The sequence below is a fragment of the Physeter macrocephalus genome, chromosome 6, assembly GCF_002837175.3.
Source record: "Physeter macrocephalus isolate SW-GA chromosome 6, ASM283717v5, whole genome shotgun sequence".
In the NCBI taxonomy this organism is placed as follows: Eukaryota; Metazoa; Chordata; class Mammalia; order Artiodactyla; family Physeteridae; genus Physeter; species Physeter macrocephalus.
Genome location: NC_041219.1, coordinates 70974626 through 70990493, shown reverse-complemented (window position 1 = coordinate 70990493; position 15868 = coordinate 70974626). Strand labels below are relative to the sequence as shown.

Sequence of the window (15868 nt, the reverse complement as noted above, 5' to 3'; positions counted from 1 at the left end):
TCTGAGGTCTTCTGCCAGCGTTCAGTAGGTGTTCTGTAGGAGCTGTTCCACGTGTAGATGTATTTCTGATGTATTTGTGGGGAGGAAGGTGATCTCCACATCTTACTCCTCCGCCATCTTGAAGGTCCTCTGGTCAATTGATTTTTGACAAGGGTGCCAAGAGTATTCAATGTGGAAAAGAGTAGTATTTTCAACAGTAGCGCTGGGACAACTTTTTGCTTATTGAGAAACAGCAGAGGCGGTGTGACGCCAGGGCCCTTTGTGGCCGGGGAGCTTTGGTCGGAACTCGCTGCTTCCACAGGTGGCCATGGCACCGCGGGCCTCTTGAGCGCAGGGGCTCCCTCAATAAATATTTTTGAATGAATATATTAAGCATTATTTTCAGTTATATTTCCATACATTTGACATTCAACAAGCTTTTCACAAATTATAGTTCTACAAAAAGCTTTGTATATTAGAAAATTGTTCTTATATCAATAGTTATTTTACATTTTTGCTATGGTTATATTTCAAACAACTAACAGTGTTCATATCTGTTAGCATATCACTGGGCTCTGTGCAAAAAGTCTGAGGTACCTCTTTACTAAGAGGAAAAAATTCTTTATTCATATCAAAAACGTACATTATAATCTTCTATATGTGAATATATGTTTGTGTGTCTCTCTATATTTTTATAGATCATCTGTCTTAAAACTTTAATTTTAAATTACTAAAATTTTAGTTTTTTAGATATTCCCACAAAGAGAAATCCCTTGGGGAAAAACCATCTATTTTCTGCTTTCTTTATAGTATATTTTTTTAAACATTTGTCTCTGGAATAATAGAGATACCAATATTTTATATAACTTTAAAAAATGCATTAAATCTTTTCTTTAGGATGAATTTGTCCACAGGTTATTTGAATCAAGACTGTAACATAGCATTAAAAAGATAAGCTACTTGGCCTAAATCTGTAGAGTTTAGTTTGTTAAAATAGAATTAAGTTTAGTTAAGTTCCTTTTATAATAACATTTTAAATTTGCTGTGGAGTTGGTGTGCTCATATCAGGATTATCAGGTGTGTGTGTGTGTTACAAAGTGCAGCCCTCTGATCAGTGCTCACTTTTTCCTCCCATTTTTCCTAAATACATCATGAAAAAAGGATGAGGTTTCCGCCTTAATTGCTTGTGCCTTTTATTCACATTCCTCTCTCAGCCAGAATTGTGAAAAGAGTGTTAGTAAAAAGCTGCACAATAGAGCTTTTCATTAGGCCTCAGCAAGGCACACAAAAGAAGGCTTTTGGAAAGAGTGAATGCATGAGTTTAATTTGCAGGTGGAGAGTAGATAAAAGGTGCTGACGCCTCTATTATTCTCTTACGTAGGTGACCCTTACCCTGTACAGCTGATCCCAACTACCATGGCAGCTGCTGCTGCAGCAACACCAGGCTTAGGCCCACTCCAACTGCAGGTAAGTCGGGAAACAATACACCAGAGACAAAGGTTAAGTAAATATCGAAAACAGCTATTATCGTGTTAACGCAAAATAAAACTGACTAGTGATATTTGTCTCACATTTTTTTGTTTTTGAATTCATGTCTACTGATTCTTAACCCAAAGTTGGTTCTTTTAATTTTTAGCCCTGTTTTCTGTACTAAAGAGAGTTTATTGTAATTTTTTTTTATTGCCTGGTATGATTTAACAAAATGAGCTGTAGTTTTGCTTTGATTACTGTATGCCATAATTTCGTCACAGACTGGTCCTCACCAAGATAAAAAGAACAAAAAAACTACAAAAGATACTCAGATACTTATGGATCAAGATAGCTTACAACAATTACATTTTAAATTGTTCAAGATGCCCAGGATTTTTGAAGCACTCTTTATTCCCCTGCTAACGCCAGCTCAGTTGGATAAGCAAGGATAAGTAGACCAAATAAGCAGGTGCCTAAATGAGCACAACTTTATCCAGACATCCTAATTAAGACCTTTTTTAGCTCGGCAGAAGACATATTCCCATATATCCATGAATGTCAGTGCGAACTTTACCAGATGTCCAAGTGATTTTAGAAATTTTGTCTCTGGAGTTGGAAAGCATATCAATTAAATTATATTAAAGTTATCTTTCATTAACTGTTTAAATCTTTGAATCAGCATCCTACTACCCTAGTTTCTGTTGTTATGGACTTTATAGTTACACAGGTAATGGGAATAACAAATCATCCAATAATAGGATTAATCTCCCCTTGTGAGAAGTTTTATATTTTCCTTTGCCTGAAAGACACAGTATGCCATTAAAGCCAAGTATGAAGCACTCGTGCTTAATAAAATTAAGTTGTATTCATGAAAGTGCATTGTCATGACAGATGACCCTAGCCTATAAGGAAAATATAGTTTAAATTGTAGCATCAAGAGACAGTTACATCTGGTCAGCACAGAGAGTTGTCAGACCTGGTGGGGTTCTGAGAAACCAGTTGAGTCTCACAGGAGGAACTGAGACATACTGTGTTCTACGGAGGTTAATAACACCCATTCCTATTCTGCCTTTTCTCCGAAAGCTACAGTGTTAGTGTCTGTTTCTTTGAGCTGGAAATAACCTTGGAAATAACCTGTTGGAGCCATGGGGACAATAAAAGTAACAACATTTGTTAGCCTTTGAAATCTGAGAAATAACTACGATACAGAGAAGTGGCTATAATAAGTAAAACTAAAAAGAGTAGTGGGATTAAAGGAAGAGGGAAGACTATCCAGCAATAGATTTGAATGTGGAAAATAGGAGTTTTAGAGATCTAAGCTGTCAGTTTTCAAAACAAATTAGACATTCTCATTTCCTTTCACCATTGAATTAGTGGTGCGAGGGGGCAAGGGCAAGTTGGAGGCATCTCCTATGTTTCATTGTAGAATTCCAGTAGAAGGTAGCTTTGTTAGGCAGCAGTCCAAACTGATTTTTCTATAAAGATAGTATTAGACTATTTGACACAAATTAAGTTTTATTTCTGCCCTTATAATGTGATATCAGAGTCCGTTGAAATTTAAAGATACAAAAGAATTTGTTGATCAGAAAACAAGGAAAAAGACACCAGACATATTTGCTTTTGTTTCAACTATAATTTGATCTATACATGGGATAAAGATATTTTGTATAAGTGGCATTGTACCCATTAAAATAAATGAGTTTTGTTAGGATCTCAGTAAATCAACCCTGAGGTACAACAAGAAAACTAATAATCTTAACTCTTTCATGATAAGCCATTAGCTACTATTAAAACACAAACACATAACCACACACACACACACACACACACACACACGGACTTTTTGCTCATGATTAAAAAACAGTTCTCAAACCCAAGCACATATTCCAAACGCATGTCATGGCAGAGAATCTGGCTTTTTTTTAGTGGACTTAACTCTCACCTTTGCTAGGGTGCCTACACCAAACTACTTTTCTACTCCTATTCCTAACACTGTATTCACAGATCCCTAACCTTGACTTCACCTTTCCCCCAGCTGCAAAGGAGACCTGTAATACTCTCCCTCCCCGTGAATTAAAATAGCATCCAGGGATTCCCTGGTGGCGCAGTGGTTGAGAATCCGCCTGCCGATGCAGGGGACGCGGGTTTGTTCCCCGGTCTGGGAAGATCCCACATGCCGCGGAGCGGCTGGGTCCGTGAGCCATGGCCGCTGAGCCTGCGCGTCCGGAGCCTGTGCTCCGCAACGGGAGAGGCCACAAAAAAAAAAAAAAAAATTGCATCCAAATTCTCTTCTTCTCTACAAACCTTCCCAGACAGGTCAGAGAAAAGCTAACTACAATGCCTAGTCAGAAGTTTTATCTTAACCCTAACCCAGCATTCACCCCAATCTTGTGAACCTTCTTCTGAGAAGTTTCCTCTCAGTGGAGTATAATGTATGAGCCAGTTTTAATTTTCTCCATACTCTGCTTTGAATTATACTGCTAAATCTCCATTTTCCATCCCTTAATAATACCTGGAGTAGACTTCATCACTTTTGAGTCACTTTCAGTTACTAAGATTCTCTTTCAATTATTGAGATTCAGTCCTAGGTTCTTATGCTAGGTTCTCTGGTAAGGCTTTCACACAAAGATTTCTCATTTAATTCTTATTACAACACTTTTGGTTATGTATTAATAACTCCATTTGACAAAGACGAAATCTGGATCACAGAGTCCAAATCCATGGTTTTAAAACAACTATACTTGCTTTTCCAAGTACAGGAGATTTTATTTTAAACTTTGGAGACATTGCCCTTCTTAGGACATTTGCTAACTTAGTAACCTGCTAATACAATTATAACAATGCTGATTAATTGGTACTAATACAAATCCTCTGTATGCAATACTGAAGGAGACAGCAGGATTCATGACGGCTATCTACTTCACGCTCTGCATTGTCTATTTCATACCTCTTTACACAGATATATGTTAATTCAGTCTTCTCTTTTTGAACATCTAGATCCAAGAAAGGACCCTATAAATATATTTCTACTCATGGTTGACTTTGTTTACCTACCATTTGTGTTTTCTTTTGAAATAATCATTTACATGTAATTGTTCACACTTGGATAATATTAAGTAAAACCAATAACCAGGGCCTTTATTAAAGAAGAAATAATGATTACAGTTGTCTTAAAAGAGAAACAAAATGGCATGTTTTAAATTAAACCATTATTTATTACTTTATCACTTCATGTTCCTGGATAAAATAATAAAATACTTACTATGCAAAAAAAATACATTAAAAAATCACCTTACTGTATACTTTTAGGAGCAGTTAAAATAGTTTAAGCATTGTCAAATATTTGTTTTTATTTATATAGAGAAAATGGCTTAATCTGGATTATGTATATAAAATATACAGATTAACATGTTTTGCCCAGGCACCATTTTATTCCTTTCTTTTATAACAAAATATCTGTCCTTGTCTCCTCTGAGCTTTTTCCAGAGCTTTTAAGTCTTTCTTGAGCTTCAGATCCATATAGCCAACTATTTGTTTGCTACCAAGAGGAAACACAGACGTTACATGCACAATAAACTGACTACAAAATGGGCCTCACCAATTCTCTTCCTTGCCCCCAGACCTGTTCATTTTCTGGTCTTAGCAAATGGCTCAACCCCGGAAACCATGAGCACTATGTTCAACTTCTCTTCTTCCCTCTTCCTCTGGACCTATTCATTCATTATCTATTCATTCTACCTACTAAATACATCAAGAATCCATCTGTTCCTTTGCATGATACTGTCACTCTGTGGGTCAGGCTACCCTCATTGCTTCCATAATTTACCACAGTAGCCCTGAACTGGCCTTTCTTTCTTCATCTTGCCCTTTCAGTGCACTCTCTACTATATGTTTGTCAGAATGATCTTTAAGATTTTAGAAAATCTGACCATGTCCTTCTCCTACTTAAATACCTTAAATTACACCTTGGTGTTTTCAAGTTCTCTCTCCCCTCTGGATCTTTACATGTGATGTTTTCTCTTTCAGGAACCCTATTACCCACCTTTTTTTTAACCAAGCAAACTCCTACTTATCCCTGAGGTTGCAAGTCAAAACCTCACTTTTTCAGGGAAGCCTTCATTGTCCCCAAGTCTTGATTGATGTAGGTCTTATATATGCTGGGAGCACACTGTATTTCCCTTCTCATAGCACTTACAGAATATGTTTTAAATCCTACTTTCTGGCTTCTACCAGATGGCAAAATCTGTGAAATTATTGACTCACCATAGTTTGCACTTAACCAGTGCCTGAAATATTTAATGGACTCAGTAAATATCTATGAAATGAAAGGGTGAAGAATGAATCTTAAGATTACACTTAAAATAAATTATCTATTTTTGTTAACTAGCTACTCTTCTTTGAAATAGTGGAATTAAGCTGAATATTAATGATTAATTTCCTATAGAAATTAATTTTCATCCTTATGAAAACACTGCGTGCCTGGTACCACGTTTGGCACTACCGTATTTTTAAATTAGCATAGCTCTGCCCCGCACTACCTCATTCAGTGTGCTGCAACTACACTAGACTCTTTTCTGTCCCTTGACTTGCCGAAGTACGCTCCCACCTTAGAGTCTGGCATTACCTGTCCCTCTGCCTGGAAGGCTAATTCACCCCATTCAAGAATTTGCTCTAATGTCATCTCTCCTAGACTTAGTCTAACTAACCGCTTGAAATCATGAAATAACCCTCCCAGAGGTACCACACTTCCTATTTCCCTTATTCTCCTTTTTTTCTATAGCACTCGTCATCTTCAAACTTGCTGTATAACTTACATATTATGTTCCTTATTTATTGTCTGCCTGTTTCAAATATTCTCTAAACTCCACCAGAGCAGGGAGTGTCATTTTGTTGTTGTTGTTTTCCAATAGTGTATCATAATGTATCTCACGTGCCGGGGTGGGGGTGTGGCAGGGGGAATGCCTAGCAAGTAGCTGGTGCTCAGTACATAGGAATAAAATGAAGAAACTATCATGAGCTAATGGTCATAATCATTTTTAATAAAATAACAAAGCAGTGTATGATTAATTTCTGGAATAAATGATATTAATTTAAATACCAGGGAACCCAGTTTCTCCCTTAAATTCAGCGTGGGCACAAGTAAATTCCCTTTCTTGAGTTGCCCTTCATGCAGCTAAGACAGGCTGGCATTCAAAAATGACTTAGCTGAGAAGCAGCCGCATAGCACAGGGAGATCAGCTCGGTGCTTTGTGACCACCTAGATGGGTGGGATAGCGAGGGTGGGAGGGAGACGCAAGAGGGAGGAGATATGGGGATATATGTATATGTATAGCTGATTCACTTTGTTATACAGCAGAAACTAACACACCATTGTAAGGCAATTATATTCCAATAAAGATGTTTAAGAAAATGACTTAGCTGAATATGATGGGAAACCAAAAGGAAATATAGGCAACATTATAATAGTCACTAGGTTTTCAGGGTATAGAGAGAATTCAGAGTCAACGTCGACAACAGTGGAAGGACTAGGGCAATGTCAGAAACACCTTCCTTCCCTGCTCCCTGCCCATCTTTGCCAGGTGTCCTCAAGCCACAGCTTGTTTTCTAACCTCCAGGAGCCTGGCTCTTCCCTACCAAACTGGAGCTTCTTTTTTTTTTTTTTTTTTTTTTTTTTCGGTACGCGGGCCTCTCACTGCTGTGGCCTCTCCCGTTGCGGAGCACAGGCTCCGGACGCGCAGGCTCAGCGGCCATGGCTCACGGGCCTAGCCGCTCCGCGGCATGTGGGATCTTCCCGGACCGGGGCACGAACCCGCGTCCCCTGCATCGGCAGGCGGACTCTCAACCACTGCGCCACCAAGGAAGCCCTGGGAACATTATATTTTAACCCTTTTTGAAAGCTTCTTAGTATATGAGAAATCTGTAGCTCTATCTCTTCTGCTCCTTCTTCCCTTTATCTTATTTGTAACCTTGGGCTGCTGCATAAAGAATGTGTTTTAGCATTTATTACAGTTTGTATAATTCCTTTAAAGTTATAATTTGCAAAAACAAACAAAAAAAAGACCAAACATTTCAACATTAGTTTATTCCTACGTTGTTCGTTAACGAACAACAGGCGTAGATGAGACTATGAATTGATAGAGGTGCTTTTGACTCAGTATGACTCACCTTGCCAATACAACACTAAAGGAAATTATTTCTAAATAATGGAAAGGTATATTATCAAAATACTAGTAACTAGCCAATTAGCAATCTCATATACTGTTTACCCCCTTCTCTTTTTTCCTCCTCTTCTCTTTTTTTCTTTCCCCTTCCTCTTCAAACTACTTATTTTTCTTCCAAGAGCCAAGGATGCCTTTTGATATTTGTTCTCCTAATATTGTCTCTTTTTAAAGGGGGGAGATTAACTTATACAGAAAACTAATCTAGCTTCATTTCAATATGAAGAAGTGAGTCTAATTATTTAAGCAAAATGACTTACTCTTTGAATCTTTTGGATATTTGTGACTAGATAAAATCCGCTAAGCAAATTGTCTGTTTCTAATTAATGGAACCAAATGCTGGCAGCAGTCCATCTAACATTTATTTCTCATATTCATTGTCATTAATTTGCATTTTACTTAATGGGCATCGTGAACTTTTTAATAGTAAGATTTGTAGTGTATCCTATTTCTGTTTTTTAACAAGGCTTCTAAGATTGGAAATTAAAAGGAAATATTTATCCACTTATTTCTCACTTTATAAATACTGTATTTGTGTTGGCCAAAAGATGGTTGCCACCTGTTCTACCTATAGGAAGCCAAAAATGTCGACTCCAACCAATGATTAATAGTGATAAGCAGGGGAGAAAAAGATTGAAATTCTTTTTGGAGGGTCATATTTTACTCAACTAAGCAAGTAGCTTTCATTCAAGAATTTTTATTGAATTAATTCACCTTTTACTGATTTTTGTAGGATAATTTTTAAAATGCATAATAATATTTTTGGAATAAAGACTCAAAATTGCAAATTGTCATAAATGAAATCACACAGGGCTACCGTTCCAGCAACCAGTAATATCAATAACATGAATCCTCTGGGATAGAGAATATGATAGATGACATGTGATCACAGGAGAGAATGAATTATACAAAATATCAACTAAAATCAATCATTTTTCCTAGCTATCAAAGGTACATGGAAGTCATAGTGGAAATGGCTTCAGTTTCTATCTGATTAGAGAGTAACATCAAGGTAGATGTAGATGAAAAAATGAAGTTCATCTTTTTATCAACCTCCTGCCATTCTCTGAAGGAGGTCAATAATTATGACAGGACACAGATAATGTTTCATATTTCCCAGAGCCTTGTAGGTGAGCATGGCTTTATGTGTCTGACCAAGAGAAACCCCTAGAAAATCAATAAGGAAGAAATAACCATGTGGAGATGTCTAGATATGAGGCTTTTTACCTTCTTATTGAAGGAATTACTTACAAGGATGAATACCTGTAAAGTATTCATCTTTACCTACCTAGACATTCTACTATTCAGTTTAACTCTTAGGTCACAGTCATTTCCATACAGGGTGAAAAATGATCAACTGCTCAACATTTCAGTCGCAACCCTGGTGTGTTGTTTGCTCTCAGACTTCGGTCTGCATGAGTGAGTTTTCTTGCAGGTTAAAAGAATGAATTCCCTCTTTTCCTCTCTCTTCGACCCTGAGCCTGCAGGGCAGACAGACAGAAGCACACATATGATTAAGACAGCACAGCTGCAAGTGTGAGTCATTTGCATATGTATTAATAGAGGCAAAAAAAAAAAAAACCCAACAACAATTAAATTATATACAGAGACATTCTGCATACTAAAGAACATATGCAAATAGGCCTGAAAAAGTGCAGCCAACATTTTCTCTGACTTTTCCAGGCCCATATGGGCTAGAGTCAGAACCCAGCAGTGTTCAAAAATCTCCTTTAAGGAAAAACCTAGTAGGAACTACTTCCATAGTTATTACCACCCCTAGGGTTCCCGGGAGCTGTTTGACATTTGGGCAATGGAGACAGTACCGGCAGTGTCTTTTTCACGCTATTTCTGTATTTCCTTGTTTCCAGCCGCTTCATGTTGTCTCATTACGTGCTAACAGAAACATCAGTAAACGTGTGCTTTTCCACACTACCCATTTTTATTGTAATTACCAATCAAATGGTAAAGTTTAAAATTGTACTTGAAGTTCTCCCATTGCCTGCACTAAAGTAATATAAACTATTTATCAGTGCCAGGTTTCCTGGTCACAAGTTCATGCCCATTCCTCAATGGCATTCTGTGTTCTCTTAATCAAAACATGGTTAGGTTACTCTAAAATGTTTCTAGGCTAATTGCTATACATAAAAGGATTGCTAGGCTCAAGGCCAACAGTAGATGCAATCCTAGGAACAATACCAGTTTATTGTAATTTTAAAAGTATACAGGTTTTTCATTTTATCAAGAAAAACAGAACTACTCAGTTCTCTAGTCTTGGCTATATATATAAGAAGGGAGAGAAACTAATATTCTTCAGATTCACAGATTGTATTTATATTAGAAATTTGTCATTCAACCTCATTGTCGGTTTAGCTTATATTACTAGTATCCTTTAATTTATTCAAGGAATGTCTTACGAAGACAAATTCAATCTTAGGAGTAAAATTCTACATAAGTAAAAATTATCACCTTAATAGAAGCAATAAGAATCTTGAGCCTAAAGAACCCAAATGAAGGCAGATGCTCCTTAAGAGAAACAAACTCTGGTTGTGGTACCAGAAAACTGTTGACTATTATCCACGAATATTATCCATTATTTGTATGGCTAAATCTCAAAGCATGCAGCTGGAATATGTAAATTATATTACATATAACTGTTAAACCTAGGGCTGAAGTCTTCGTAGTTAATTAATTATATACAGGAAAACTTAGTCTCTCAGCAGGGGATAATTAGAGGGAAAATAACATAGACTAAAGCAAAAAATTTTATTATTACATTAAGACATTACCTTTAGATTAATTTTTTAAGAGGCACTGTTATTTAGCGAGAGCCAGTAAAATGTAATGGTTAAAAGGATGGTACCTGCAGCCATCTGTGCCTTAAATCATGGTTCCGCTATTTACTAGCTCTGTGATTCAGGGCAAGTTACCTAACCTCTCCATGCCATAGTTTTCTTGTCTGTAAATTATGGATATAAATGATATCTTATTGTGAGAATTAAATGAGATAATATACATCAAGTTCTTAGAGCAATAAAAGTATTCATTACAATTTATGAAATACTATGTCCTAGGTAATAATAAATGCTTGGTATTATTAGTTGATTAATAAATGTTATTAGCTGGTATTAAAACTATTTTTTATGGCTTAAAGGCAGTCTTGCAAGTGAGGACTTGGCAGACTTTTCTTATGTGGATTTATTTTGCAGTTCAGCATCTAAAGCAAGTTAGTAAAATTGAGGCACATTGTCTTATTCATAAGGAAACAATTTTTTCCCCTGTGTGGTATAATTTTAAGGCCCATCACAAGAATCTATAGGAGACAATGAGTTTAATTATCCAAAAAAAAAAAAGCCCAAGTAGTTACTTAGGAGTATAGTGTTCTAAATTTTGCTATTGCTCACTCTTTATCTCAATATTTATATCTATAAAATGAAAATAATGCCTCCTGTCAAGTCCTGTTTTTCCTTGGATGTAATGCAAATTAATTGTCTCTATGAGCTGCCAGCAACTATTCTAAATGAATAGCTTATAAAGTTTAAGTTATTTACGTAGATGCTTTTAACGTAATAATACATTTTTAAATAAATAATATAAAATATTATTTTATATAAAGTATTTTCTGGTATAACCTTTCTAAACATACTCTTCTTCTAAATATATTAGTAGAATATACACTAAGACATCTTACCTCTTATTCTACTCCTTTATTGTAGAGCTAAACTGTTTCTCATAGAAATTTGAGAAAATTTATAAACTTTTCATTACTTCCTTTAAGGAATAGTTCCTATGTTTTCAAACTTTAATGTGGAAGCGAATTATTTTATAAACCCCATAGTATCCCAGAAATTTTATTTACTCAGCAAATACTTATTCTTCGTAAGTGACTAAGCTAAGCATCATAAGGAATGCAAAGATGAATTAGTTAAGAATCCTTGATGGATCATAAAGGAACTTGAAATTTAAGAGAATGAATGGAGTGTGAAAGTGGAATAGAATTTGAAGAAAGTCATACAACCTCCTGTCCTAACAAGTCTATTTGAAATAAAAAGGACCTCAGAGACCTTTAAAAGCAGTTGTTTCAAACTGTTCACAGGAGTCCAATTGGCTCCAATCGCCACCAAACAGTACCATTCACTTTTATTTGTTTTATAGATTGAGTTCTACTGGCTGAGATTGTTTGAATTAAAGATTCTGCTGCTAAAATAAAATTTAAAAATAATTCTTCTATTCCAACTCTTGAATTTTATTGATGAGGCAATTTAGACTTTAAGTAGTGACCTGGCTAAATCAGATATTAACAGAAGTGTGCCTGGAATCCTAGCAGCTGAAAGCTAAATCTAGCTTCTTCCTATTTTTCCATGGTATCCTTACAAATATTTAAATGCATATATTCATATATATTACTTTTAAGTTGTTTTGTGTAAAAAGAGGGGAGAAAAATTGCTATTTTTGCATTTAGACTTAAATTAAGGATGAATAAAACAGTAGATAGGATTTGCATATTAGTAACAATGGCAACCTTCTGAATTGCTTTCATTTTGCTGAGTTCACTGATTGTGCTCTGTGAATTAATTCTTTTGTGAAAAGCTATTGAAAGATCAAGGAATTCAGAAAACAAAACAACAGAGAAGTGTGCTGTTTCATATCTATTTGTTCATAAAAGGTTCAAAGTGAGATTGTTTACATCACAAGTCTTGTTGATATTTTATTTGCTTCTTAGAAGAAAGATAGTATTCAAAAGTTGATTATATAATCATGCAGATAAGATTTCATTCAGTGATGAATGAAATGTTCTGAGAGAAAGACCAAGGAGAAAAACCATGTTACAATTTTGAGCTACATTTGGTTGGCAGGTGACTTTGCAAGACTTGAAAATAGAGCCCTATTCGATTCCTTCAGATAAAAACCTTAAGCCAGCCCAGCATATTTCAGATTTGCTGTTTCCTGTGGAAGTTGCTCAGTATTGTCCTGCCAAACTTATGGCATGAAAAGAAAGGGGAGGAGGGAAAGGAATCCTTAATTATTCCATCTTTCTTAATCCTGACCTTTCCCTTAATGCCATACCCCCTTTTCTTACTCAGCGGCTTCTTGGATAAAGGAAGGAGACAGGAAGAAATGGAGGAACAGACTCAAAGTATGCTCCCCAATGATTTGGTACAATGAGCATTGGGCCAGCAGAATTAATACCTCCAACAGGGAAATTGCAACAATGTTCTCTCTTGCTTTTGCCATTCTAGAACTTCTTCAATGTAAAATGAAAAAAGTAATCTTGATAGTTAAAATTACAATTACTTCCTTTTTGGAATGAGGCAGAACTGCAGAAAATATTGTCCCTCCATCTATAATAGCTGCTTTAAGATAAGTTTCCATCTGAAATTTGACTATACTGTGCTCTACTATACTGTGCTCTAGTCTCTACAGCTCGTACAGATATGACTAGCTTTCCCCTGAATTTAGTTCTTCAGTTTTCAAGGAATCTTAAATTGTTAGAAATAGTACAGTTAAAACATTTTGTTGACATATAGAAGATAAACCATGACATTTAACTAAACAATAAAAAAAAAAAAGCAAAGGCCCTTAAAAGTTCTTCATTTTTATTCTCATCTTGATTTGATTCATCTTGCATCGGGTTTCTTTCCAGAGGAATTTTAAGTTTGGATGTTTTAGTGTCACCTTAGACACAAGCTAGCATTAAATGCAGTATGAAACTATAAAATATATAGTTTTCATAGGCTCAGTCTTTGCACTGTAACCATCTAGTAGTTTATTGGTATAGTAGTACAGTAATCTGTTAGATGACCTGATGACTTACGCTTTTTTTTTTTTCTTTAAAGCATGTTTGTCAATTTGTAAAAAACATTAAAAAATTGTTTTTAATTGTTTTAAAGTAAATCTTACAAATAAATAATATTTAAATGGAAATTATAGTATGATGGGTTATGAGCTTGAGCTCTCCTGAATACCTCTTAGTCTCAGTTTCTTCCCTTGTGAAATGTGATTATTTTGTTCCTACATGATAAAGCTGTTGTGAGGATTAAATGAGATAGTATGTACAATATGCTTAGTGTAGCATAAGCATTCAGCCATCATTAGCTGCTGTCATCCTTGTCATTATATCCTGTATTCAGGGATTTCTCCACTGTCAGAAATGAGCCTAATAAATTCTTCCATATTTCAAGTTAGCAAGTATTTTTCTAAGATATAGCAATTATGTTCTATAGTACAAAGGTGTATGGCAAATTAAGAAATCCATCTCAATTTAATTTGGGGTTGAATACACTCTTTGAGAGCCATTCCCCCATGTTTAATGCAAGCCGAAAGTCTTTATGAAAGTAAAATATCCTTTCAATATAAAAACCTTTGTTCTACATGTAGGACTACACAAAAACTGTTTCAATTCTTCCTAAAAATGAAAAGAATGTATCTCCCTATTTCTTTCCATTCCATAAGAGTTACTAGAGCATCTTTGCTTTTATGACATTGACAGTTATTTGTGAATGGAACAAACTTTTCCCTTTGAAGGGAAAGCTGTATGTTATTGGAAAGTTACAGTGTTTTGTTATAATGGGGAGAGTTTTACAGCAGGGCTGGATGGTTAGGGCATAATAAAGGCATGCAAAGCAGTTGGTATATCACGATCCCTCTAACTTCCCAAACTGTTCAACAAATAAGGGATTAACAAATAAGGGTCCTGCTCTCAAGCTGCTTCTGAAGTGATATGAGTCTGGTCTCGAGTCATGTAATCCGGCCAGCTCTCAAGTTTTCTTGTTTTTAAAATACAGATAAGTATAGCTGTTCTACCTATATATCATGGAGGAAGGGGGGAAATGAAACAAAGTACTATGAAAGTGACCACGAGCCTCAGAAATGCCCAGAAGGAGTCTTTGCACCTTACAAGTGGACTTCTCTGATTCCTGATACATTTATTCACGTACTGTCAAAGAAAATATGAGAGAAGGGTGCTGAACTAACCATTGGCCTGAGGCATTCAAAAGAAATGCTTTAGAAACCTGAAAATAGTCAAGCTAGCACTGAAGATCTAATTAGGCAAGAACTAGGAAGTTTCATTATTCCTATTACATCTCCATGGAAGGCGAAGGAAGATGAGCAGGTCAGACCAGGGCTAGACTACCCGATAGACAACCTAACAACATGCTTACACCCAGGAAAAAAGGGCTATGTGGAAATAAATAAATAAGTAACAATTTGCCATAAAACAGCTTCATAGCAGTAATCAGAATGCTGTGTTATTTTGAATTACACAGCCAACTGGTTGGGCACTATAAACTTTTTAATCCTTAAGCTAAAGATTTAAAAACAGGAACCTACTTCCAAAAATCGACCTCTGTTCCTATTGAAAATCTTTTTCTCTCTCTCTCTCTTTTACTTTTAGGTCTTCCTTTTTTCCACTCTTTCTTTAACTTTTCCTCTCTACATTTTTAGCCGCCCCCTCTGTTAATCCTTCTCTACGAGTCTTTTCTCTATTCTTCAGTTTTTCCCTCCTCTCTCTTGTTCACCAAAATCTGGGACTCTAGCTACTTTTTTATTCTCCCACAATTGTGAAAAATGGAGGTACTATCTCCTTTAGAACTATTTGCTTATTAGTTAAACAATTATAATAGCAATCCAGATATGAGCAGATGAGTGAAGAGTTTTAATTGGGAATACCAAATGGCAAGGATTGAGGCTATCAGAGGAAAATATATCTGGGCCTTTTTTTTTTTTTCCATCCGAATAGATTTGATAACATTCTAAATGCTCTTAGAAGATACTAGCCTAGAGATATTTTCATCCATAATACATCTTCTCTATTAATAAAGCCAATAATGCCATGAACACATCAGTGATGGAGGCTTTCATTGAGACCATAACACTAATAACAGTCTGATTTTCACCCACTCTCCAGAGCTTAGGAAAAAAGTGTGAGTTCTCTTGGAAAAGAAAACCGTAGAGGTGGAAACACAGCTCTTTATTTTTATACTAAGAAAGAACTGCACAATTGGTTTCTTAGCATCAGCTGAAATGGAGAGAATTGCTTTTTACCTTGTTTGTTTAATAGTCTACTATCAGTATTTTATAGTCTTGTTATCTCAGATCATGGGTGGTTACCCCTGGCTACCTGCTCTCCTGCACACTTACGCCATTTAGTATTCATTCTTTATATGTATATGGACATATTAGAGATACAGCTCAGTGCTCTG

General features: G+C 35.8%; 1 protein-coding gene across 2 annotated transcripts in view; it reads left to right on the top strand.

Annotated features, from left to right (window-relative positions):
* The window catches only part of SOX5 (SRY-box transcription factor 5), a 1009763-nt gene that overhangs the window by 902331 nt on the left and 91564 nt on the right, over nt 1-15868 (top strand). For both annotated transcript variants that reach the window (XM_055085506.1, XM_055085507.1), the window contains one exon: nt 1361-1446. In XM_055085506.1, the coding sequence (XP_054941481.1) occupies nt 1361-1446 (86 nt within the window). The remainder of the gene's footprint in view (nt 1-1360; nt 1447-15868) is intronic.